Source organism: Medicago sativa, chromosome 3 (assembly GCF_051527215.1).
Source record: "Medicago sativa cultivar Bolivia chromosome 3, Bolivia_mono, whole genome shotgun sequence".
NCBI lineage: Eukaryota > Viridiplantae > Streptophyta > Magnoliopsida > Fabales > Fabaceae > Medicago > Medicago sativa.
The window spans coordinates 48458825-48483772 of NC_140751.1; the positions used below are offsets into that span (position 1 = coordinate 48458825).

At 33.2% G+C, this 24948-nt stretch overlaps 2 protein-coding genes and 1 long non-coding RNA gene across 4 annotated transcripts; 2 read left to right on the top strand and 1 right to left on the bottom strand.

The window, feature by feature from the left end:
• The first annotated feature begins 4334 nt into the window (after window positions 1–4334).
• LOC146937879 (uncharacterized) lies at window positions 4335–11911 on the top strand. The gene is made up of 5 exons (XM_085751967.1): window positions 4335–4410; window positions 5316–5474; window positions 5580–5702; window positions 9188–9262; window positions 11518–11911. The coding sequence occupies exons 1-5, from the start codon at window positions 4366–4368 to the stop codon at window positions 11686–11688; spliced, it is 573 nt and encodes a 190-aa protein (XP_085608093.1). The 5' UTR covers window positions 4335–4365; the 3' UTR covers window positions 11689–11911.
• A 1016-nt stretch (window positions 11912–12927) lies between these two features.
• LOC146937880 (uncharacterized) lies at window positions 12928–24670 on the top strand. 2 transcript variants are annotated; one of them, XR_015031059.1, is made up of 3 exons: window positions 12928–13139; window positions 17800–18578; window positions 24462–24670. It is a non-coding gene; the product is annotated as an uncharacterized LOC146937880 (long non-coding RNA). The 2 variants fall into 2 exon arrangements; XR_015031058.1 differs by lacking the exon at window positions 24462–24670 and adding an exon at window positions 21487–22731.
• Window positions 14218–16337, bottom strand: LOC146937881 (uncharacterized). The gene is made up of 3 exons (XM_085751966.1): window positions 15745–16337; window positions 15296–15356; window positions 14218–14699 (listed from the first exon to the last, which is right to left on the bottom strand). Exons 1-2 carry the CDS (start codon window positions 16315–16317, stop codon window positions 15330–15332), a joined length of 600 nt encoding a protein of 199 aa, XP_085608092.1. The 5' UTR covers window positions 16318–16337; the 3' UTR covers window positions 14218–14699; window positions 15296–15329.
• Window positions 24671–24948: the final 278 nt, after the last annotated feature.

Sequence of the window (24948 nt, forward strand, 5' to 3'; positions counted from 1 at the left end):
TATTTATTTAACGGTGTTGTTTGTTGTTTTTTGTTTTTGTATTTCAGTTTCGAAAAAATCATAGGGTGAGAGGTGTTTCACACGGGAAGAAGTTGAGCCTTTCTAACTTGACATTGCCTCAGCCGGGAATACAAAACCAATGGTTTTGGGACGAAGTGAATGCTTCCGGTCTTACCCCCCTCCTGAATAGTGGGTACAATATAATCTATCACGGGTTCGTTTGTGCCTTGTTAGAGAGATGGCATGAGGAGGACCAGCAACTTCCATCTACCTATTGGGGAGATGACCATCACACTAGATGATGTGCCGTGTCTCCTAGGCATCCCCATCACTGAGAGGCTCCTTCATGATAGAGAGTTAACTCGTGGGGAGGGGATACAGATGATGCAGGAGGACCTACTTTTTACAGCGAAGGCTGCTGCTAAGGAGGTGGGAAGACAAGGTGCTGCTCATGTCAATTTTGGTAAACTAAGGAGGCGCTACCAGGAGCTCTTCAATAGGTGTAATTAGCTGGTTGAGCCTGACACAAAGGAGAAGCATGAGGAGCAGGCTCAAGTTAGGCTGGCCTACATTAAGGCGTTTTGGTTGCTCTCGCTTGGCTGGACCATTTTTTCAGCAAGAACAGCAGAAGCACTAACCTGTTGTGGCTGCTTGCGCTGCCAGATATGGTCCAGTAGGGCAGCTGGACATGGGGCGAGATGAGACTTGCTTTCCTATATGAGCATCTATCTCTTACCTCTGACTCATATGTGGCCTCCTGTGGTGGTTACATGACCTTCCTTGTGGTAATAATTATTTTTCTTCTTTTTTACTTATTGGATCGTAAATGTATAGTTGTTTGTATAATACTTGTGGTGATATAAATTTGTTTCTTTGTGTTTGCAGGGATGAGTTTTTGCACACTTCAGGAACCTCCTTCTGAGGACTCGTAATGATGAGTACGAACCTGCTCTTTCCCCAGTTGTGAGTCAATGGAAACCTCCTAGGGGCTTTACTGATCCTGGACACTACAGAGATGCCATTGATTCGTTGGACCATTCTCGTGTCATCTGGAGGTCGCACGAGAGACGACGAGACGTTACGCCCTTTCAGGACATATGCTGATACTCTGGATGGATCATGGCTGGCAAAGACAGGAGGGTCTGTCACTTGCCAGAGCGGGTTCTTAGGCAGTACGGGTATGTCCAGACTGTTCCTAGGCCTCCTATAGACATTGGGCCTCTTGCGGCAGGGGAAGTGATTATGGCCTTCATGGAGTTTGCTCTACATGTCCTCAGCCAGCAGGAGAGGGGTGATCTGGTTCCGGATAATGAGTCGTGGAGCCATTCTACAGGGTATATGAGATGGTTCTACAGAGTATCACATCCTATTGTGAACCCCCTTGTGACCATTCCTGACTACACAGCTGATGCCCATCCTCATCTTGTCCCTCCCTACGAGGAGGTTCTTGTTGAGCAGTAGTGAGCCAGATATCCTCCCGACACATACCATATCATCAACAACATCAGAGCCAGAGTGGATAGTGCAATGGGACATCCTGATGTGTTTCGTAATCTAGAGGAGGTTCTTCACTTGATGCAGGGCATACAGTCCGAGAGGAGCATGCTGGAGCAGATGTCGACTCCACGGAGGAGGAGTAGGAGTCCACGGGATGGAGAATTATGACTTTTGTAGTTTTTTATGACATTTTGTCGGATTTGGATGTAATCCTATTACATTTACGCTTTTTCGCGTTTTTATGACATTTTTCGTTATTTTATTCTGTTATTTTCGTAATTTAATTATGAGTGAATGCTTGAATGAATGATGAAAAATGTATGCAATTGACTGAATGAATGAAAAAATTAGTGAAAATAGAGGTCTATGTCAATTCTGGCTTGCTGCATAGACTGGGTGTGAGTTAACTAACGCATGTGTTAATTGCTGCGTGAGTTAAATCACGCATGTTTTACACTTGCATGACTTAAGTCACGCTGCTTCACTTAACTAACGTAAAAATTTACAGATGCGTTAGTTAACTAACGCAGGGGTATTTTGGTCAGTTTGGTTGGGTGGGAGCAAAACTTGTTGGGAGAAAAGCAGAATTCAATAGATAACTCTTGTGAGAAAATAGGTTAAGCCATTCATTCATTCACTTCACAAAATTTATAGAGAAGTACAGAGAGAAAGAAGAGAAGAATAGAGAAAGAAGGGAAAGAACTTGAAGAAGAGGGAAGCTAAAACTTCATATATTCAATTATGGGTAAAAGTGGTTATATATGAAATATGACTTTTGTGAATTTTAATGTCAATTTTTGTGCTCTTTATTTGATGGTGAATTTGGGTATATTGAATTGATGATAAACTTGTTGTTGATGTTTTATTTTCATTGTTGAAGTATGAAGATATGAACACTTTGTGGATTTTTCTTAAGTTGATGAAAAATGATGTTGTTGTTTTGAATTGTTATTGAAATCATGATTATATGTTATGATTGTTGTTTAATGATGTTGTTGATGATAACTCATGTCTTAGGTGTTGCTAGTTATGTCGTTGTGATTCAAGTTGTGGTGTTTTATGAGTTTCAGGTGAAATGGGTAAAAAATGAAGAAATTGTTTTTGATGAAATTGAATGAGTTGATGAAGTGGTTAGAATGAACTAGGATGATAGAATTTATGTTTTTAATCACTTTGTTTAAAAGAGAAATCGTTTGGGAGAAAAATCGAGGGGTAAAAGTTGTTTTAAGCACTTTCGTGAATAAGTCATTTTGGGGTGGATTTGATTAAGTTTTTTTGAGTTGAAATGTCATGTTTTCAAGTATGATTTGATTAGTCTAAGTATTTGGGATGCATTGGCGAAAGCGGAATAGAAATCGGACTTAGAAACAGATTTTTACGCACAAAAATGCGAAAATGTGATTTCGCTGAACTGGTGCAGGGGCACGACCGTGCGCCTATCCAAAATGCAGATTTTTCGCACTTTTTTGATCCCAAACACAAACCAATGGTTCACAAACACCTAAACCTAATGTATCTATGTATAATTGGACTTATAGAGGTGCTTAATCATAGCTAATCATGAGCAATGAATTTGGTTTTAAAACAAGTTAAAAATGAGACAAACTTTGAGTTTTTGTGAAATTAAATGAACTTTGTGAAACTGAATTGCCTTGATTGATTAACTAAGATGTTCCCTTGAGTTGTGAAATCATTTGGAAAATTTTGAATCGAATCACATCCTTGATTCGTATCGCTGTTTACTTCTAAAAATTTTTAACCCTTTGAATCGATTTAAGGATCTCTGATTCGTATCAGATTTTCCTTTTTTCACATGTTTGAATCAAATCACAACATTGTTTTGAGGATAGTGTGTTTCAGTGCTTTAAAAGGGATTCCTTTAAAGTAATGGTGAGTTTAAGATACAAATTAACTAGAGGAGCATAAGACGAATATAATTGAAAATAGAGGGTGGTGTTTTATGATAACATATGATAGTAAAAGTGATGATAATGGTAAGATAAAAACCTTAAGTTATAATAAAGTTATTGTTGTGATAATTGATGATATTATGAGTGATGATAATGGTGAGATAAAAATCTAAACGTATAATGATTATTGTTGTGATTGATACGTGAATTATTATAATTTTTGAAATTGGTGAGTGGTGTGAATGTTGATGTATAAGTCACAATGTATTATAATTTTTGATTTACGCAAATGTGGATTGTTGAGTATGTGTAGCACATATTTTAATAAATAATCGTTATTATAAGTAAAATATTATTTTCTAGATTCATTGAATAACCGATGTATCTAATCGATATTATAGATAAATAGATCAAATATTCAATGAATCTAAAAATTCAATGTATGTACGTGTGTGTGTGTGTGTGTGTGTGTGTCTATTAATAGATATAATATTATACTTTCTGTCAAAAAAATAGATATAATATTATACTATAATATCTATATATACTTTACTTGGTATTAATAGATGGACATATTTTATTTTAATATTTTATATATATATCAGTCAAAGTTCCCTTTAAAAAAATTAATATCAGTCAACATATACTTTGATAGATATTAATTTTTTTAAAGGTAACTTTGACTGATATATATATTGACTCAGTCAAATTACTTATATTTTCCCTAACTTATTTTCCCTAATTTATATATATTGACTCTTTAATATAACTTTCATTAGGAGTCAATTATGTGGTAAGAAAATGACTTTATTATTATTATGATTATTATTATTTTTCTCTCTCTTAAAATGTTATAATACTTTTAAAAATGATATCATTTTATATTTTTTATGTCAAAATATTTTCAAACCTAACTATTAGACTTCACTTCGTTTTGCAATAAGCAGAGCTCCCATCCATGGCTACCAATCCAAACTCAAATTCCGAGACTTGGGAGAAAAAGGTAGATACTACAGTTTCATTGCTTGATTTGTTAGGTTTTTTCTTTTTCTGATTTCCACTTTATATTTTGCCCTTCAATAAATAATATTTTAATATATGGTTTTTTCCTCTCTAGAAGTTGTACATGTTCTATGCATATCCTTTTGGTTCAATCATAATATACATACATACATACATACATACATACATACATACATACATACATAAATATATATATATATATATATATATATATATATATAAACATGTATGTTATTATTTTTTCGAGTTTATTGTATCAAACTTTAAAATATATTGTATATTTCAATAGAGATTTTTAATACAATACTTAACCAATTTTTACAGTTCCCTTGGGGCAATGGTTAAGGAATCCACAAATAGAAATTTTTTTCTTGAAAATATAAGTTTTGACTTTTGATTCAGTAATAATTACACTACTTTTAATAAAAAAAGTTACTTGTTTCAGTTGTTTAACCAATGCCTTGAGTGCACTGTTTAGCATTCTCCATAATGAAATTATTGCCTAAAATTACATATTGATAGAATGCAATTTCTCTATAGTTCCCTCATGCTTCTAGACCTTTATCTTTTTGAATATCTTCATTTTTTATTTCTCTATTTTTTTTTCTTTCGAGATCTAAGTGAAATCTGTATTTTCCTTAATGTGTTTTGTTTTGAAAGAGTTAATGTTGATATGAATTATAAATTTAAAGAATCTAGTTTGATCATCTTGCACCTTAAGGACTAGATTGTTTTCTTTTAGTTATAAAGTACACTTCTTCATAAATTAAATCAACTCTGGCATATTAGATTTTCTATTTAATAGAATAAATTACATTCATATTTTGTACATGCATTGTAATAATTTTTGTGACATATATGTATAATTCGTTTAATTATGATCAGGAAGCCGATGTGATCCATGATGCTAACCCAATAACATGCATATTTCCAAATAACAACAATGAAAAAGATGAGAATACTAATTTTGATGCCGGTGATGATAAAAATAATAGTCCTAAACATAATGATGATACTACCATCAACATTGCTATAACAAATGAGGTAATTTGTACATTATTTCAAATTTTAATATACCTTTATTAGAATATTTTTGCACTTCATTGTTTTAAATTCCATTAATAATTTATAAGCCAAAAATGAATTTAGATTTCAAGTCCACCTGCTCAAAGAAGAAGAAAAAGAAAAAGCCCGAGAGGGCTTTCAGCTGAATTGATGAACAATTGGCAAGTTACAGAGAAACTAAGAAGCGACGGAAAGAGGACTGATAAGGTATTTTGTCAATTTTAAAATGAATACTTTTGATAAAAAATCATGTAATTTGGGATACCACTGGAAATGACTAATCATGAGTTTGTTTCTCCTAAAAAATATAAGCATGCATATAAGAAAAACTATTTAAGGAAATGCATTACAAAATATTAATTGTAAGTGATAGGCAAGGCAGTGTGTGTGCGCGCGCGCGTGTGTGTGTGGAGGCTTCTAAATAATATATTTTGAACATACAATGTTTTAAAGCTATTTTGTTTAATTGAAAATAAGTTTATTAGACTTGGGGAGTTAAAAAAAGTTCTTCGGATAATAAAATAATATTGTAACACCCATACTAAATTTGTCTTAATATTTAGATGAGTGTTAAACATAAGTACTGGATACATTAAAATTACAATCGAAATTTTTGTTCAAATGAAAAACATCAGGTACATAGTCTCATACATCTGACAAACAAGTACTAACTTACGAGTACATAACATAGAACTATGCCTAGGTAAATATGCACTAACTGAAAAGTACACAGCACATATAGGATAGTATATGTAAGACTAATATGAGACATGCATGCATAAATCATTCAGCTTCCTTATGCTTACCCTGTTTTCGAGCAACTTGAACATGTGAAAAATAAAATAAAATAAAGGAAATGGGATGAGACAAACAGTGTTAGTGAGTTTCACCTATCCTAGGTTGTTGGTTATCTTGTGGGAAACTTATAATTACTCTCAGCCGATAGTCATTCTAGGATTGATTGTCCATACCATAAGTATCATATTCAATTTCATTTATATGCAGTTAGGGTGTATCACACAAATTATCTGAGTTGATTTTATGGAGTGGCCATTGTGAGTAGTACAAAAACATTCTTATACATAATCTGACTAAAATCCTCTCATACCAGGCTAGATCATTTAACTCGTCTTATCGTCTTGTAGATTTTTCTCTCAGAGAAATCTTATCTGGCATAATCTGGAGCCTCGAAAGACACGACTTATCATAACATATTTTCTATAAACATATCTTGATCAATAATATCTGAACATATTCTATTCTTAGCATAAACATAATAGTATTGCCAAACATAAGGAAAACCTATGTTTTCTCGTATTTGTTTTCTCTCGTTAATGTTCTGATTTTTTTTTTGTTGAGAACTAATATTCTGATTATTAAGTTCATATTTGTTCTCAATCCACGTCTAAAAAAGGGTTTTCTAGAACTATAAAATAAACCCCCTTTTTAGTAAATTGAATTAATTTTAAAAAATATATAATATCTCGTTTAGCGATGTTCTGCTTGCTTAGTGAGATTGATAGTACAGAAAAACAGGGTAGCTAAAATAGGTTTAAGTGAAAATAAGTTTATTGGACGTGGGGAGTTAACAATTTTCGTTGAGACAATTAAAGAATATGATAGTTGATAGTTATATATTAAATAAGAATGCTTAGCTAAAATAGTTTTCAAGAATGTTGAAATTCAAAAGCTATCAATGACGTTCTTATGTTCTATATACAAAAGGATGTTGTATCTTGTTCGTAAGCTCAATTATTGTATGAATTCCTTTAAAATATAGTCTCATACATCTAAACACCCCTCTTTTTCAATTTGAATTTTTTGAATTTCCTTTGCCTGTAATTCTCTTAGAGCCACTCGTTGCACAAACCTCACACACCTCCACATACCTGTTATAGATTACTTTAAGTATTGTCAATGTCCAAACACCGCCACTCACATGTCGTTTAATGTATTTTGTCTTTAGTCTCACATTGCAGGGAAACTTCCAAGAATGTCGCACATCCCATAAGTGCTCTAAATCAATCATTATTAACTACAAACTTTTCATATTATTAAGAGCTTAAAAAAAGATGCATATTATCACCATAGGTAGTGCAACAAAGTCTTATATCTTCACATCCTCCTCATCCCCATCAATTTTAGTATAATTATATACTTAATTCATGTGTTTTTATTACTTAGAAGCATATGCTACAAGTTTCACGTTGAATATGTCTCTTGTAGGTTTTTTTTATACCCTAATTTGAGGTTTAAAGTATAACATTTAGTTTTATCAAAGGATATCCCTCCCAATTCATTGTAGTTTGGGATGAGAAACGAAAAAGATTTTCGGTAGTGATGATTAAGGATCATAAGGGTGAAAAGTAATGAGTAGTGCACAATTCATGTTAATAAGAGGTTCCTATCATGCTTGTAGCAAAATCAAACATATGATTAAGTTGAACTAACGTTAAAATGTAGGAATGCAACTTTGCTTTCGGTAGAGTGAGCCATAAGAAATCCATAGTTACACGTGCTTAATGTTTATACTATTTCACCTCTAGATTGGACAACATCTAGTTCCCATATCTTGTGAGATTTTCCCTATTCTCAAAAATAGAATAATAATAATTGTACCAACCTATGTAGAAGTATTAGTCGTATAACCTCTTTTTTTTTGAAGGAAATCAAAACCTCTTTTGTTCTCATGTAGCTATTGTTCGTGGTGGTGCGATAAACTTTGAACTCCGCACCACTGATCCACCTCTCATGGGTTAGATTGACTCTCTCCAATCGCTTTCGCCTCTCTCTTAATATAACTCTCATGGAGACACCGACCTCTCTCTTAAACTCTATTTTATCTCTTTGAACCTGTCTCACATGGGATTAATATCCTAGATTCTGGTGGGCTAGTCGATTTTGAGTCGAGATCGGGAATTAGTGTCTAGTTCCAAAATTTTGAGCTAGTTATGGTGGTTTCTCTGGTAAACTGGGAGTTGAGGGGTACCTTAGTGATATGCTTCTCGAGTTTGGTGGACCGATCACTTTGGATTCGAGATTGTGGGTCAGTTTCTCAACTTAAGTTTCTTGGATTGTTTTAGTGTCTTCTCCAATGGACCAGAGTTCGAGTGATGTTGGAATAAGTAATTTCTCAATTGTTTAATTGGGCTTAGATGTGGTATTGTGAAGTTGTCATTCTCTTTGCAGGGGTTTTATCAGTTGGGTTGTTTTTTGGATGGGTTATGGTGAGCAGCAGTCGATAAGTGATTGAATTTTGTTTTTATGATCACTTTTGGGTAAGTGTGAGAGGTTTGACTTTGATATAGGTGTTAATTTTAGTTTTGATGGTTATATTTCTTATTGGTGTTGAAGGTAGCCCTCAATTTATGCGATGTTTGTATTAGTGTTGTTACCTTTACAAGTTTTGGCGCTTTTATTTTGTAGTTTCTATCTGTCGGTCACAGTTCGTCTTATGCATAGACTTTGCTAATAATAATATTTGTTATAAAAAAAAGTTCTGAAGCCAATATTATTCTACAAGAACTACATGATTTTTACGTAAATTTTATATTTTTCCAGATGAGAACATTAGTCGTCCCATAACCATTTTGACATGTCCCAGGCTATTATTATATCAACATCTTGAACACATCTTCTTATATTTTCTTACTGACATAATCAGTATTTAATTAATTAATGTTGTGTTGCAGAAATATCATCACAAGAAGATGCGCCTTACAAAGCGGTCCCTGAAAGCCGTAGAGGAATATGAGAAAAAAATCAAAGTGAGTACACTCTTTTTGAATATATAAAACTTCATCATTTATACTATATGCATGTTTAACCTTTTAGGTTTTTTTAACTAAATGTTTAACCTTTTCAGTTATTATAGAATAATATGATACCAGAAATATTTTAAGAAAGATTACTAAAAATAATATGACACCAAAAATATTTAAAGAAAGATATGCTAAGAATAGAAAAGAAGAACCACGTACTAATCCAAGTAGTCTCAATAATATTTATGACATTTTTTTAAATAAAGAAAGTTTATTTTGACTTGACTTTCAACGATTATTTTATTTATAAAAACAAAAGTTCATGAAGAAACAATTTTTATAGTTTCTTTTAGCTTTGACTTTCAATGCAATATATGTTTTTTTTTGGGTAGTGTTACAATGCAATATATGCTTTCTTATTGAAATAAAAGTTCTTATTTCAAATGGATTTTTTATTATGTTTTTTTTCTTTTAGTTTTTAAATTTATTTAATTATTTTTAACGAAAATTGTTTTCCATAACTTGTAATATTATTCTGTTTTTAAATAAAAAAATAAGAAATTATATTATAAAAGAAAATTACAAACAAATTAACAAAAAAATATTTTAAAATTATAAAAAAATGGATACATCTTGGGGAAGATCGAAAGTATTATTAATTAAAATAACACTAGTGATTATCTTAAAATTGTCTCTGATGAGATTCAAACTCTAATTCTTGAGTTTATAAGATTAAAATCTGACTATTGAGTCGACACTTCTTGGACAATATTTTTTAATATTATTAAACAACTTTATAGAAAAAAATGCCGAATTGCTCTAGAGATTCACATATACTTGATTTATTTTGAAATTTTAGCATTATTCATCACTAATAATTCTAAATGCAGTTTCAAGTTTTGATATTAAAGTTTTGAAATTTTATTTTACAATATAAAATTATATATACTAAATTACTAATGTATTTTTTTACACAATGTAAATCTTTCATTAGTAAACATGTTTTTTTATAGTTGCATTTTTTGTTGGGTTAAATTAGTTTTTTATCCCTATAAATATATTCAATTTCATTTATAGTCCTCATAAAAAAGTGACATATTTTGGTCCCTATAAGAAATTTCAGCATGTAGTTTTAGTAGCTGCTAAATAAAAATGTGTTTTTTTTGTTTGTTTATAAACTAAGAGAAAATGACAATAGAGGGAATAAAGGATGTCCAACTAAGTTTGTAACCTATTCTAAACCTTTTGTCAAATGCTCATATACATTATTAAAAAAAGAGAAAAAAAATACATAAAAATTAAGAGGACATAAAACCTAACCGAGTCGGTCCAAATGAATCAACCCCTATAGGGTAATACAACCAATAAGAACAACATATTGGACCCAACCCTAATCAATTCAAACAAAATAATTGGGTTTATAGCTTGGCGAATGAACCATTTGTCAACACTAACTGATCACGTACCATTAACTCCCTACTATATCAGCAGCAAGCATTAACGACTCTTTTGAGCCCCAAATTCTTGTGTCCAACAAAGATGAACTAGGATATCACGATAGTCCGAATTCACTAACCAACATAGTGAGATGGATATTCAGGCGGTACCTGTGTGTCTCGGAGGCAAACTCACAACCTCGAAACTTGCATATCTCAACAAACCTGGACAACAGTTAGAGAATCTGGGAACGAGAACACCAACCTGACACAACAACACCTGCTTAACAGACCCTCTCGGATTTTCTAGCATCCCATAAAACATGAAATTTTCAATTGATGGCAGTGAACCCGATCGTCAACACGATAATGAATCCAAAACCAAACATCTTATAGTGGTCAAATGTTGTATTGTTGCCATTGAAGCTATCATTCTGGATTGTAAGATGTTGATGAACCAATTAGATTTTGTCTTTGTTTAGTTATGTTAAAAGGAACTTGAATAATGTAGCTCATGAACTAGGACGCTTATCCAAAAGCATTCACTCAAAAACTTGTTGGAGTTTATCCCACATCAGCTCCTACCTACAATTTGTAACACTAATTTTCAGCTTAAATGAATTTCATAGTTTACCATATAAAAAAATTGATTATTTTGAAATTTTAACATTGTCATGTTTTGAGTATTAGAAATTTATGGAAATTCTTAGTTATGAGTGACATATACATTTTATTACTAGTTATAATAAAATATGTGCTATCAATATAAATTTGGTAAGATAACATCTTAATTTCATTTTTATATTTTTAATTTAATTTTTTTAGGAGAGACATGCAGAGAAACAAAAAGAAGATGAAAATATGTCAATCCATGTTGAAGAGTTTATGGCAGAAGCCCACTACAACTTACTTCACTGGTTTGACCAATTGCCAATCTGTGTTGAAGAGTTTATGGCAGAAGCCCACTACAACTTACTTCACTGGTTTGACCAATAGAAGTTTGGTTATACGTTGTTATGATTTCAATAAATCTCCTTTGGTTAAGGTGACACAAACTCAAATATTTTGTTTGAGAAGAACAATGTTTTTTTTTTTTTTATATTCAATGCTGGGTCTTGTTAGTTTTGGTGGATATGAATGTATGTTATTGCTCACTTTAAAATTCTTAGCTCATAGCTATTGTGGTGTGTTTGCCTCCTCTGACCGAGTTTAGGTTGAATTAGTGGGTACATGAAATGAAACGACATTATATCAAACATAAGCATTGAATGGGTAGATACTTAAATGAATAATGAAAGGTGCATTATTTGTTGGTGACATTTTGTACGAAGGCTCGATGAGATGGCTCATGATACCTATATTAAGTAGTAATGTATTCACGGTGCAGTTTTGATCCAAAAATTCATCTACGTCAAAAAAAAATAAATCACATGGGCGGTTTGAGCGGTGCTATATATGACACGACACCCTTCCCCATGAATTTCTACGATAAACGGCTACACACATATTTTTCAATCAATAGGCTTGAATATTGATACTAGTTTATCCGTTTTAAGAAAATAAAACAATAAACTAAATGTTAAAACTGTAATATCCCAAAATTAGAATAAAAATTGTGGTCAAGTTAATGGTAATAAATAGAATTGAGAGATATCACTGGCACTTTAGTAATTGAACCTATTGAGAGTAGGGGTGGGAACAGGCCAGACCGTCCTACAGGGGCCTATGGCCTAGCCTATTTAAAGCCTAGCTTGGCCCAGCTCGTTTATTAACAAGGTCAGGCTCAAGCTTTTTATAAAGTCTATTTAATTAAATAGGCCAGGCTAAGGCTTACAAAAAAGCCTATTAAGCCCGTCGGGCCGACCTATTAAGCTTTTTATGTATAATATATATTCCATTATTGATATCGTTGAAGTTTTTTTCACATAAACTCAGGCCTTCATATGATTGGTTATTTAGTAGCATATATATTGGTGTGATTAGACCTTCATAAGATTTCATTATTTAGTTCCAGATGTATTCATGTGCTTTAGGCCTTCGTAAATTTTGGCCTATTTAGATGTAGGCTTACATGTCTTGCTAGGCTTTAGTGTAAAATAGGCTTTTAAATAGGCTTTCAGGCTTCATCGGGCCTTTAAATAGGCCAGGCGGCCTCGAGACAGGTAATAGGCCAGACTCAGGCCTATAATTTTTGAAGTAGGCCAGGCTTAGGCCTTACAAAGTCCGGCCCGGCCTAGCCTATTTCCACCCCTAATTGAGAAGGTTAAAAAAAGGGGAATTTTAGCATCACACATATTTATACGATTGAAAACCTAGAGAAAAGTAGATTGAAGATAGAAGAATATTTAAGGTTGGGTTCATGGAGTGAAGATAAATTGGATAGAAAACTAGTAATTGATTAGAAGAACATTGAAGCTTGAATCATCAATTCCAACCTAGAATTAGAGGTGAGTTTCCCTTCCCTCCTTTCCAATTATTTTAGGATTAAGGGTTTCAATAAGTGGTTTTGGGGATTTTAATCTATGAAGGTGAAAATCATGATAATCATGATGCATGTTAAGTACTATTGTTATTATTATGTTACAAGTAGATCATTGTACCAATTCGTTGTTATTTAATTAATTTTTGTATTTTGAAATTTGTGTGCATTCCATTTGTATACATTGATCGAATTCAAAGGTGCAAAACAAGTATCAGGTTGGTGGGTATTCTAAAATAATTTGATTATATCATATATGAGATGAGATTACTATGCATCTATCTAGGTAGTACAAGAGGGAATGATAAAAATGACATTTCAATTGTGGGGTAGATAAGGTAATCTTATAAAACACACACTCATGAGAAGTTGCAAATGCAATGATGAATGAACGAAAGAACAAATAAATCTTATGAAATCTAATTTATGTGAATGTCCTGTTTGTCCTTTAGCATTCACACCTTGTATTGCAAGCTCGGAGTCGCTGTTGTGATATGGGTTTGTGACCTGAGATACGGCCTTAGGTGGTTATTGATTCATTCTTTGGAAATACGTTGTGGGTAGTGAATTGTAAGTGGTGTGGTTTGCTCGTGTTTGTGGGGTGTGTGTCCCAAACGTGCCGACTCCACAGACGTTATATCGTTGCATTGATGATGAACAGTTGTGCTTGTTGGTGACGTTTGGATGAGATGCTCATTCAGTTAAGATGTGATGTTTCAATGACCCCTATAACATGTGTCTCAAAAGGTCTGATTTACCATCATATCTGTGCTACGCTTCCACGTTAGGATGCAATTTCGAGGCGTTGATTCAGTGATATGATTGGGGATTGTTGGATTGACAACCTTTTGTTTCCCGTTATCTTCTACCATTGGATCTTGAGTTTTGGGATTTCGAGATTTCCCTTTTTCTTACAATCACATGTATTTGACTCAATAATCCAGACATCGCTTAGCAACAACACGTTCAGTGCTATGCGATTGTCCCCTAGAATACTAGACATTAGGCGCCAACCTGATAGCAATAGGTGATACAACATTAACTTCATTAAGCACCACCCTGTGTTTTACACAAGAAGTTGATTTCAGGACTAGAACTTGTGACCTTTCAATCACGCGACAACAACTTTACCATTGCGTCAAAGCTCCCCATACAACATTCATTACATTGCATAACAAAATTTAATTCAACTCAATTATCTGATATTTGTTTCACTTAAACATCGTTTCCATTGCATAACAAAATTTAATACAACTCAATCATCTGATATCTCTTTCACTTACAAGCGAAACATAGAAATAACTTTTACCCAAACAAAGTCATTTAATATATAAGCCATTATAATTGTTCAATATCTTCAAAATTACATAATAAGTAAAAGTTTGATTAAAATATTTTGAGATTTTACCAAATAGACAAGTCTCAAATTATCAAAATGACATAAACAATTGTTGTGCCACGAACACGATTGAGATGATTTGCTATGATGAATCTTCATTTCCTACCTCTGAAGCTTCACTTCCTTCCTCTGCAACCCAGGCAAAAAAATAATAGTCATTATATCATCATCACTAATCAATAGGATATATCTAGTTAAGTAATAACTAAGCACACTGTTAACACAATAAAATCTCCATATTATGAGCACAATTTACATAAGAGTAGAAATCAACATGCATAGGGTAAGAAGAACTAAACATGCCATGAACACATTCATGCTTTAAATCAATATCAGGTAACAAAACAATACAAATCACAACACAAAAAACATCAAAAACAAAGTTTCAACTTTTCCAATTTTTGTTTCCATAACACATCAACAACATACAAACTCAAGAATACAACAATATAATGATTCAAAAAATCGCCAAATATAGCATTTGCGAACAAACTTATCGCTTTTTCTAATTTTCTTTCCATCATACGTCAACAACATTCAACAATACTATTATTCAAAAACTCACATGGAGTTTGAAAATAACTATTGCATGAATATCATTTCAGTCTTATGTAATATAAAACATATCTGATACTTAAGTAGAACAATAAGAAATTTGGCGGAACAATATTAACGAATACCAAAATTTAAATATTCATTTATGAGAAAATATGAGAAGTACGTACTTTATAAGTTCTTGGACAACCAAATCAAGTCAGGTTAACTTTTTGACTCTTCTTTCAATTCCTGAAAGAGTAAACAATTTTTGTAAGTATAATTGTCAAAGGAGACTTCAGAAAAACACATCATTTAAGGAAATAAATGCAACCCATTTAAACATGTCATTTTCCACCTACGAGACAAAATCAATATAAATAGACCAGAAACCTCGACCAAGCACAACGTTTAAATCCTTAAATGTAGTACAAAGATTGGTCATTGTTATCTTACATACTCCCAATAGACTAGATTGTTACAACATACTACAAGGAATTGCACCAATTTTTCACCTGCTTCCTAAACATACCAATAATTATGCATGCACAATGTTGTTATATAGCACGACAAATTTTGAATGCACAATGTTGTTATACAGAAAGACAAATTTTGAACTAAAAAAAAGGATGAGTCTCACCGACTGTTTTGATGGTTTTGTCAACTTTTTCTGAAGTTCTAAATCACTATCAGATTCAGTAGCTGAGCTATCCTGATCCACATTCTCAGAGTGCTTTGGCATGCCATTCGGGTCCAACGAATCAACTTCTCTTGTAGCTATAGCTGACTCATTTGAGAATGCATGATTAACTGGAATATGAGTAATTTTGGCAGTTCCCTTAGTTATGGCAGAAGGCGGAACTGGAATATGTGTCGGTTGAGAAACTTGAACTCGACACACATTGGTATTACTTTCAGATAGTTTTTGGAAATCATGACTCCAAGTAGGCCCTTGATAAGTTGGTATTCCAGATGCTGAACTTGTTCCGCGGTGGATCCTTTTTCCGTCATTCATTTTACTATTTCTCAATTTAGGCCGAGAGATGATTCCTTTAGGATTGGTTCTTGCTATAATCTGCTCTGGAATATTTGAAATAGCATTTCTGCCGACAGCGAGGCTTCGATATTTGAGAGTTTCATTACTCTGAAACTTAACTGGTTGGATCATGTTCTCGGTGGATATCGGCAATTGCGAACCACCTTGGTGTTTCATTTCAACTTTTCCACTTGAGCCGAACTTGATTAGCTTGCCACTAGAATCGAGTGACAAACCATTAAAGTTATGCTCCATGTTGTAATTTCTAACTCCCTTCTCCTCTTCAAGCAAGGAACGAGATTTACCAATCATATCTGCATTTGGCGCCTTATAGGTCCTTGAACTTGCATCTTGGTCCGCAGCTGAAGGCCGAGAAGATTCAGATTTAACCACTTGTGTGTCTATGCTATTAATTCCCCCCTCTTGAAATACAGAAAGTGGTCTAGAAACATCAACATTTGGATAAAAACGCAGTTTAGTCGTGTCGCCTTTATCAAACTGAATTAAATTATTATCACCAAATGACACCTTCGACAATGATTTACACTTCTTCACTGGCTGCTTTGATTTCTCTTGTTTGGCACATGATTTCAAGATATTCTGTACAGCTACTTCTCCTGGAGTTTTTTCAATAGGACAGACCTCTTTTCTCTTGTGCATGTTCTTGGCAATGTTTTCATCATTTGTCTTTACTTTCAAGTTTGCTAGGTGGTTTAAAATCTTTTGTTTGGCACATGATTTCAAGAAATTGTGTACAGCTATTTCTCCTGGAGGATTGATCACTGGATTTTGCAACTTTAGCTTAGCAGCAGCTTCCTGAAACATATAAAGTGAATCAACTCAATTAAGCATATCATCTCTTATCATATATTATGTTTAATGACAAATAAATTAGGAAAGAAGTATTAAGAATACCATTTTCCAGAATTTTGCTGATATATTAAACTTTTTTATGATATCATCAGTGAACTAATTTGAACATCAATCGTTTAAATATTTAGCATAAACTTCTTATAAGGACCAAAATATGTCGCTTTTTTTATGAGGACTAAAAACAAAATTCGCTATATTTATAGGGACTAAAGACTTATTTAACCCTTTTTTTGGTACTTTCTAGTATGTTTGCTTGTCAGGTTCAACATTTTTAATTATAGTTACAACTTGTTTTCAATCATGGACTGAAGCGCATTTCTATAGCCTCTGATGCGGTTGTTGTTGTTAATTGTATTAATTTCAAATGTTGTATTGTTGCCATTGAAGCTATCATTCTGGATTGTAAGATGTTGATGAACCAATTAGATTTTGTCTTTGTTTAGTTATGTTAAAAGGAACTTGAATAATGTAGCTCATGAACTAGGAACCTTATCCAAAAGCATTCACTCTAAAACTTGTTGGGGTTTATCCCACATCAGCTCCTACCTACTATTTGTAACACTAATTTTCAGCTTAAATGAATTTCATAGTTTACCATATAAAAAAATTGATTATTTTGAAATTTTAACATTGTCATGTTTTGAGTATTAGAAATTTATGGAAATTCTTAGTTATGAGTGACATATACATTTTATTACTAGTCATAATAAAATATGTGCTATCAATATAAATTTGGTAAGATAACATCTTAATTTCATTTTTATATTTTTAATTTAATTTTTTTAGGAGAGACATGCAGAGAAACAAAAAGAAGATGAAAATATGTCAATCCATGTTGAAGAGTTTATGGCAGAAGCCCACTACAACTTACTTCGATGGTTTGACCAATTGCCAATCTGTGTTGAAGAGTTTATGGCAGAAGCCCACTACAACTTACTTCACTGGTTTGACCAATAGAAGTTTGGTTATACATTGTTATGATTTCAATAAATCTCCTTTGGTTAAGGTGACACAAAACTCAAATATTTTGTTTGAGAAGAACAATGTTTTTTTTTATTTATATTCAATGCTGGGTCTTATTAGTTTTGGTGGATATGAATGTATGTTATTGCTCACTTTAAAATTCTTAGCTCATAGCTATTGTGGTGTGTTTGCCTCCTCTGACCGAGTTTAGGTTGAATTAGTGGGTACATGAAATGAAATGACATTATATCATACATAAGCATTGAATGGGTGGATACTTAAATGAATAATGAAAGGTGCATTATTTGTTGGTGACATTTTGTACGAAGGCTTGATGAGATGGCTCCTGATACCTATATTAAGTAGTAAGGTATTCGCGGTGCAGTTTTGATCCAAAAATAGAAGAATATTTAAAAGTAGATTGAAAGGTGGATTATTTGTCGGTGACATTTTATACGATTGAAAACCTAGAGAAAAGTAGATTGAAGATAGAAGAATATTTAAGGTTGGGTTCATGGAGTGAAGATAAATTGGATAGAAAACTAGTAATTGATTAGAAGAACATTGAAGCTTGAATCATCAATTCCAACCTAAAATTAGAGGTGAGTTTCCCTTCCCTCTTTTCTCATTATTTTAGGATTAAGGGTTTCAATAAGTGGTTTTGGGGATTTTAATCTATGAAGGTGAAAATCATGATAATCATGATGCATGTTAAGTACTATTGTTATTATTATGTTACAAGTAGATCATTGTACCAATTCGTTGTTATTTAATTAATTTTTGTATTTTGAAATTTGCGTGCATTCCATTTGTATACATTGATCGAATTCAAAGGTGCAAAACAAGTATCAGGTTGGTAGGTATTCTAAAATAATTTGATTATATCATATATGAGATGAGATTACTATGCATCTATCTAGGTAGTACAAGAGGGAATGATAAAAATGACATTTCAATTGTGGGGTAGATAAGGTAATATTATAAAATAGAGGATACCTTAAATGACGATTACAGTAAAGTAGTAGGTGAGGCGTGACTTACCATTTTTTAGCGCACTTTACTGGTAGGTAACTTTCTTGGGTGTACTCACACTCATGAGAACTTTACTGGTATTGCAAGCTCGGAGTCGCTGTTGTGATATGGGTTTGTGACCTGAGATGCGGCCTTAGGTGGTTATTGATTCATTCTTTGGGAATACTTTGTGGGTAGTGAATTGTAAGTGGTGTGGTTTGCTCGTGTTTGTGGGGCGTGTCCCAAACGTGCCGACTCCACAGACATTATGGGTGTGTTTGGTAAAAAGAAGCTACCAGCTATACTTTGTGAAATTTGAAAAAGATTGTGGCTAGTTTTTTTTTAAACGTGGGCAATTGAATAAGAATGTGGGTAGTTTTTTTTAATTAAAATTAAATTAAACTATATTAATAAAAGGTTAAAATTGGAAGAAAATATAAAAAGCTACCAGCTATAAGCTCAAAAGCTACTTGAAATAGCTTCTCAAAAAACGCTATAAGCTCATGAGAAAAACTTGTTACCAAACACATCACGTTTTCATCCAACAAGCTTATAAGCTAATCCAAGAAGCTATAAGCTAGCTTTTTTATATTACCAAACACATCGTTGCATTGATGATGAACAGTTGTGCTTGTTGGTGACGTTTGGATGAGATGCTCATTCAGTTAAGATGTGATGTTTCAATGACCCCTATAACATGTGTCTCAAAAGGTCTGATTTACCATCATATCTCATTAATGTGCTACGCTTCCACGTTAGGATGCAACTTCGAGGCGTTGATTCAGTGATATGATTGGGGATTGTTGGATTGACAACCTTTTGTTTCCCTTTATCTTCTACCATTGGATTTTGAGTTTTGGGATTTCGAGATTCCCTTTTTCTTACAATCACATGTATTTGACTCAATAATCCAGACATCGCTTAGCAACAACACGTTCAGTGCTATGCGATTGTCCCCTAGAATACTAGACATTAGGCGCCGATCTGATAGCAATAGGTGTTACAACATTAACTTCATTAGGCACCACCCTGTGTTTTACACAAGAAGTTGATTTCAGGACTTGAACTTGTGACCTTTCAGTCACGTGACAACAACTTTACTATTGCGTCAAAGATCCCCATACAACATTCATTCCATTGCATAACAAAATTTAATTCAACTCAATCATCTCATATCTCTTTCACTTACAAGCGAAACATAAAAATAACTTTTACCCAAACAAAGTCATTTAATATATAAGCCATTATAATTGTTCAATATCTTCAAAATTACATAATAAGTAAAAGTTTGATTAAAATATTTTGAGATTTTACCAAATAGACAAGTCTCAAATTATCAAAATGACATAAACAATTGTTGTGCCACGAACACGATTGAGATGATTTGCTATGATGAATCTTCATTTCCTACCTCTGAAGCTTCACTTCCTTCCTCTGCAACCCAGGCAAAAAATAATAGTCATTATATCATCATCACTAATCAATAGGATATATCTAGTTAAGTAATAACTAAGCACACTGTTAACACAATAAAATATCCATATTATGAGCACAATTTACATAAGAGTAGAAATCAACATGCATAGGGTAAGAAGAACTAAACATGTCATGAACACATTCATGCTTTAAATCAATATCAGGTAACAAAACAATACAAATCACAACACAAAACATCAAAAACAAAGTTTCAACTTTTCCAATTTTTGTTTCCATAACACATCAACAACATACAAACTCAAGAATACAACAATATAATGATTCAAAAAATCGCCAAATATAGCATTTGCGAACAAACTTATCGCTTTTTCTAATTTTCTTTCCATCATACGTTAACAACATTCAACAATACTATTATTCAAAAACTCACATGGAGTTTGAAAATAACTATTGCATGAATATCATTTCCGTCTTATGTAATATTAAACATATCTGATACTTAAGTAGAACAATAAGAAATTTGGCGGAACAATATTAACGAATACCAAAATTTAAATATTCATTTATGAGAAAATATGAGAAGTACGTACTTTATAAGTTCTTGGACAACCAAATCAAGTCAGGTTAACTTTTTGACTCTTTCAATTCCTGAAAGAGTAAACAATTTTTGTAAGTATAATTGTCAAAGGAGACTTCAGAAAAACACATCATTTAAGGAAATAAATGCAACCCATTTAAACATGTCATGTTCCACCTACGAGACAAAATCAATATAAATAGACCAGAAACCTCGACCAAGCACAACGTTTAAATCCTTAAATGTAGTACAAAGATTGGTCGTTGTTATCTTACATACTCCCAATAGACTAGATTGTTACAACATACTACAAGGAATTGCACCAATTTTTCACCTGCTTCCTAAACATACCAATAATTATGAATGCACAATGTTGTTATACAGAAAGACAAATTTTGAACTAAAAAATAGGATGAGTCTCACCGACTGCTTTGATGGTTTTGATAGTTTTGTCAACTTTTTCTGAAGTTCTAAATCACTATCAGATTCAGTAGCTGAGCTATCCTGATCCACATTCTCAGAGTGCTTTGGCATGCCATTCGGGTCCAACGAATCAACTTCTCTTGTAGCTATAGCTGACTCATTTGAGAATGCATGATTAACTGGAATATGAGTAATTTTGGCAGTTCCCTTAGTTATGGCAGAAGGCGGAACTGGAATATGTGTCGGTTGAGAAACTTGAACTCGACACACATTGGTATTACTTTCAGATAGTTTTTGGAAATCATGACTCCAAGTAGGCCCTTGATAAGTTGGTATTCCAGATGCTGAACTTGTTCCGCGGTGGATCCTTTTTCCGTCATTCATTTTACTATTTCTCAATTTAGGCCGAGAGATGATTCCTTTAGGATTGGTTCTTGCTATAATCTGCTCTGGAATATTTGAAATAGCATTTCTGCCGACAGCGAGGCTTCGATATTTGAGAGTTTCATTACTCTGAAACTTAACTGGTTGGATCATGTTCTCGGTGGATATCGGCAATTGCGAACCACCTTGGTGTTTCATTTCAACTTTTCCACTTGAGCCGAACTTGATTAGCTTGCCACTAGAATCGAGTGACAAACCATTAAAGTTATGCTCCATGTTGTAATTTCTAACTCCCTTCTCCTCTTCAAGCAAGGAACGAGATTTACCAATCATATCTGCATTTGGCGCCTTATAGGTCCTTGAACTTGCATCTCGGTCCGCAGCTGAAGGCTGAGAAGATTCAGATTTAACCACTTGTGTGTGTATGCTATTAATCCTCCCCTCTTGAAATGCAGAAAGTGGTCTAGAAACTTCAACATTAGGCGAAAAATGCACTTTAGTCGTGTCACCTTTATCAAACTGAATTAAATTATCATCACCAAATGACACCTTGGACAATGATTTACACTTCTTCACTGGCTGCTTAGATTTCTCTTGTTTGGCACATGATTTCAAGATATTCTCTACAGCTACTTCTCCTGGAGTATTTTCAATAGGACAGACCTCTTTTCTCTTGTGCATGTTCTTGGCAATGTTTTCATCATTTGTCTTTACTTTCAAGTTTGCCAGGTGGTTTAAAATCTTTTGTTTGGCACATGATTTCAAGAAATTGTGTACAGCTATTTCTCCTGGAGCATTGATCACTGGATTTTGCAACTTAAGCTTAGCAGCATCTTCCTGAAACATATAAAGTGAATCAACTCAATTAAGCATATCAACTCTTATCATAAAGTATGTTTAATGACAAGTAAATTAGGAAAGAAGTATTAAGAATACCATTTTTCTGAATTTTGCTGATATATTAAACTTTTTTATGATATCATCAGTGAACTAATTTGAACATCAATCGTTTAAATATTTAGTTTTTAAATCATCTAACAACTAATACATGGTTGATGATCTTAAAAAACCAAATTTATTCTGTTTGAACAATTTTAAACAGTGTCGTGAAACATATAAAAAAGAACGACCTAATACATGATTGAAGCAACTAATTTTTTGTCAATGACAATAATATTTTTCAAAACAAATTCACTTCTAAAAAACGAAGCATATTTTAGGAGTCTCACTTTGAGTAGATAAGAGTGTTCAATGTGGTACTTAAGCCATGAGGTTATCCCACTTTAGGTTGGGCTCTCTTCATGGGTTTAAGTCCTAACAACTAGGAATTCTGCTCTTTACCCAACACATTTTGCTCATTCCCAAATGAAATTCAAAAATTACCTCTGCGTGAGTTAACTCACACTAGTGTTAAATCTACGTGACTTAACTCACGCTACATAAGTTAACTCACGCTGAAAACACACTGAATAGGGATGGTAATTGGACCCAAGCCCAATGGGCACCCGCAAAAAATACCCACGATGGGCGGGTAAATACCCGCATTAATGGGTATGGGTGCGGGCTCGGGTAATTACCCTCAAATTTGAACGGGTATGAGCACTCTAGTACCCACCCCGCCCCATGCCCGCACATTATATAGACTATACAAATAATTTTATTTAATATTAAAGCTAGTTAAGTAATCCTAAGTCTTTGATATTTATTATAATATGCACTTGTTTTTTATATTTTAGATGCTTTTTATTTGATTAAATAATATGATGCGTAATAATTTTTATGTTGATTTAAAAGATTTATGATCATATTTTAATTATGGTGTGATATTTTTTGTTATTTATTATCTTTTTGTTGTGATAGTGCGGGTAATGGGCGCGGTTACGGGCGCTAAGATGCCCACAGGGTATGGGGACGGGCACCATACTTGTTACCCACGAGGGTATGGGCTCAGGTACGGGGATTTTTTAGAAACGCGGGTACGGGGATGGGCGCTATAGTACCTTGCCCAAAGGGTACCCATTGCCATCCCTAGTGCCGATAAAGTGAAAGTCGTCGCGGATATCGGCTCTTAAAAGGCGTGACAATGTTAGGAATCCCATATTAATTATATAAAAGTGTTCAAAGTAGTACTTAAGTCATGAGGCTCTCATATATTAGTCTTTAGGTTTGGTACCTAAAATCATCTTTTCTAGACTGTATCTTCAATTGAACACTATTTTTCTCCCAACATTTACTAGCTACCGATTTCAAACCTCGAAAATCACTCGGTTTCTTCCAAATTTCTACACCGTCGAATCTTTTTGCGGAGAAAGCACCACATAAAAATGAATTCACATGGAATAAGTAATTATAGTGTAAAAGTTCATTAACAATTTTGTATACATTTTATACTAACTCTCCTGTTTTAAGGGAAAAAATTCTAATAATTCATAGTTCAATCGGAAAGTAAGTAAAGTTTCGTCAAATTGTAATTTTCATGTTGAAATTTTGTAATTTTGGCTACCAACAAGGAATAGAATAAGGTAGAGGAGTTGAGATCCTCCCCATTTGCTATAATAAATGGCAATCTCCATTAGTATAGTTTAGTCACCTATTAGTATGCTTGGTGTAATAAATGGCAGAAAAATTCATTGCTTATTTTTGTATTTGGAAGGATCGAGGACATGTGGCGGAGGCTGGGCTTGATGGGAGTCATGTAGCAGGCGCAAACTCAATTCAATCAATTAAGGGAAGTTATGGAAATGCAAAAATATCGCAGTTTCGATATCAAAATGAAAGTCTATAAGGGAAAATGTTGATAGGCAGAAGCATAGGATTTATGGGCATGGTAAATCCTAAAATATCGCAGTTTTGATTGCAAAATGAAAGTCTTGCTGAGGTTGTCTATAGGGGAAAATTTTGACGGAACAATTGATGAAAACTAGAGCAATGGCAAAAGCAGGGGATTGATGGGGTATGGTAAATCCTAAAATTAGGTGGTTGCGTATTTATATTTTTTACAAAACAAGGATTTTTGAAGTATAAAAAATAAAATACTTCTAGTAATTTAGGATATAGACCATCGTTTTCGCCACTTAGTAATTACATATACGTCATACAATGTTAAAAAGTAATCTTTTTCGATAAGTCGAGAGTAAACA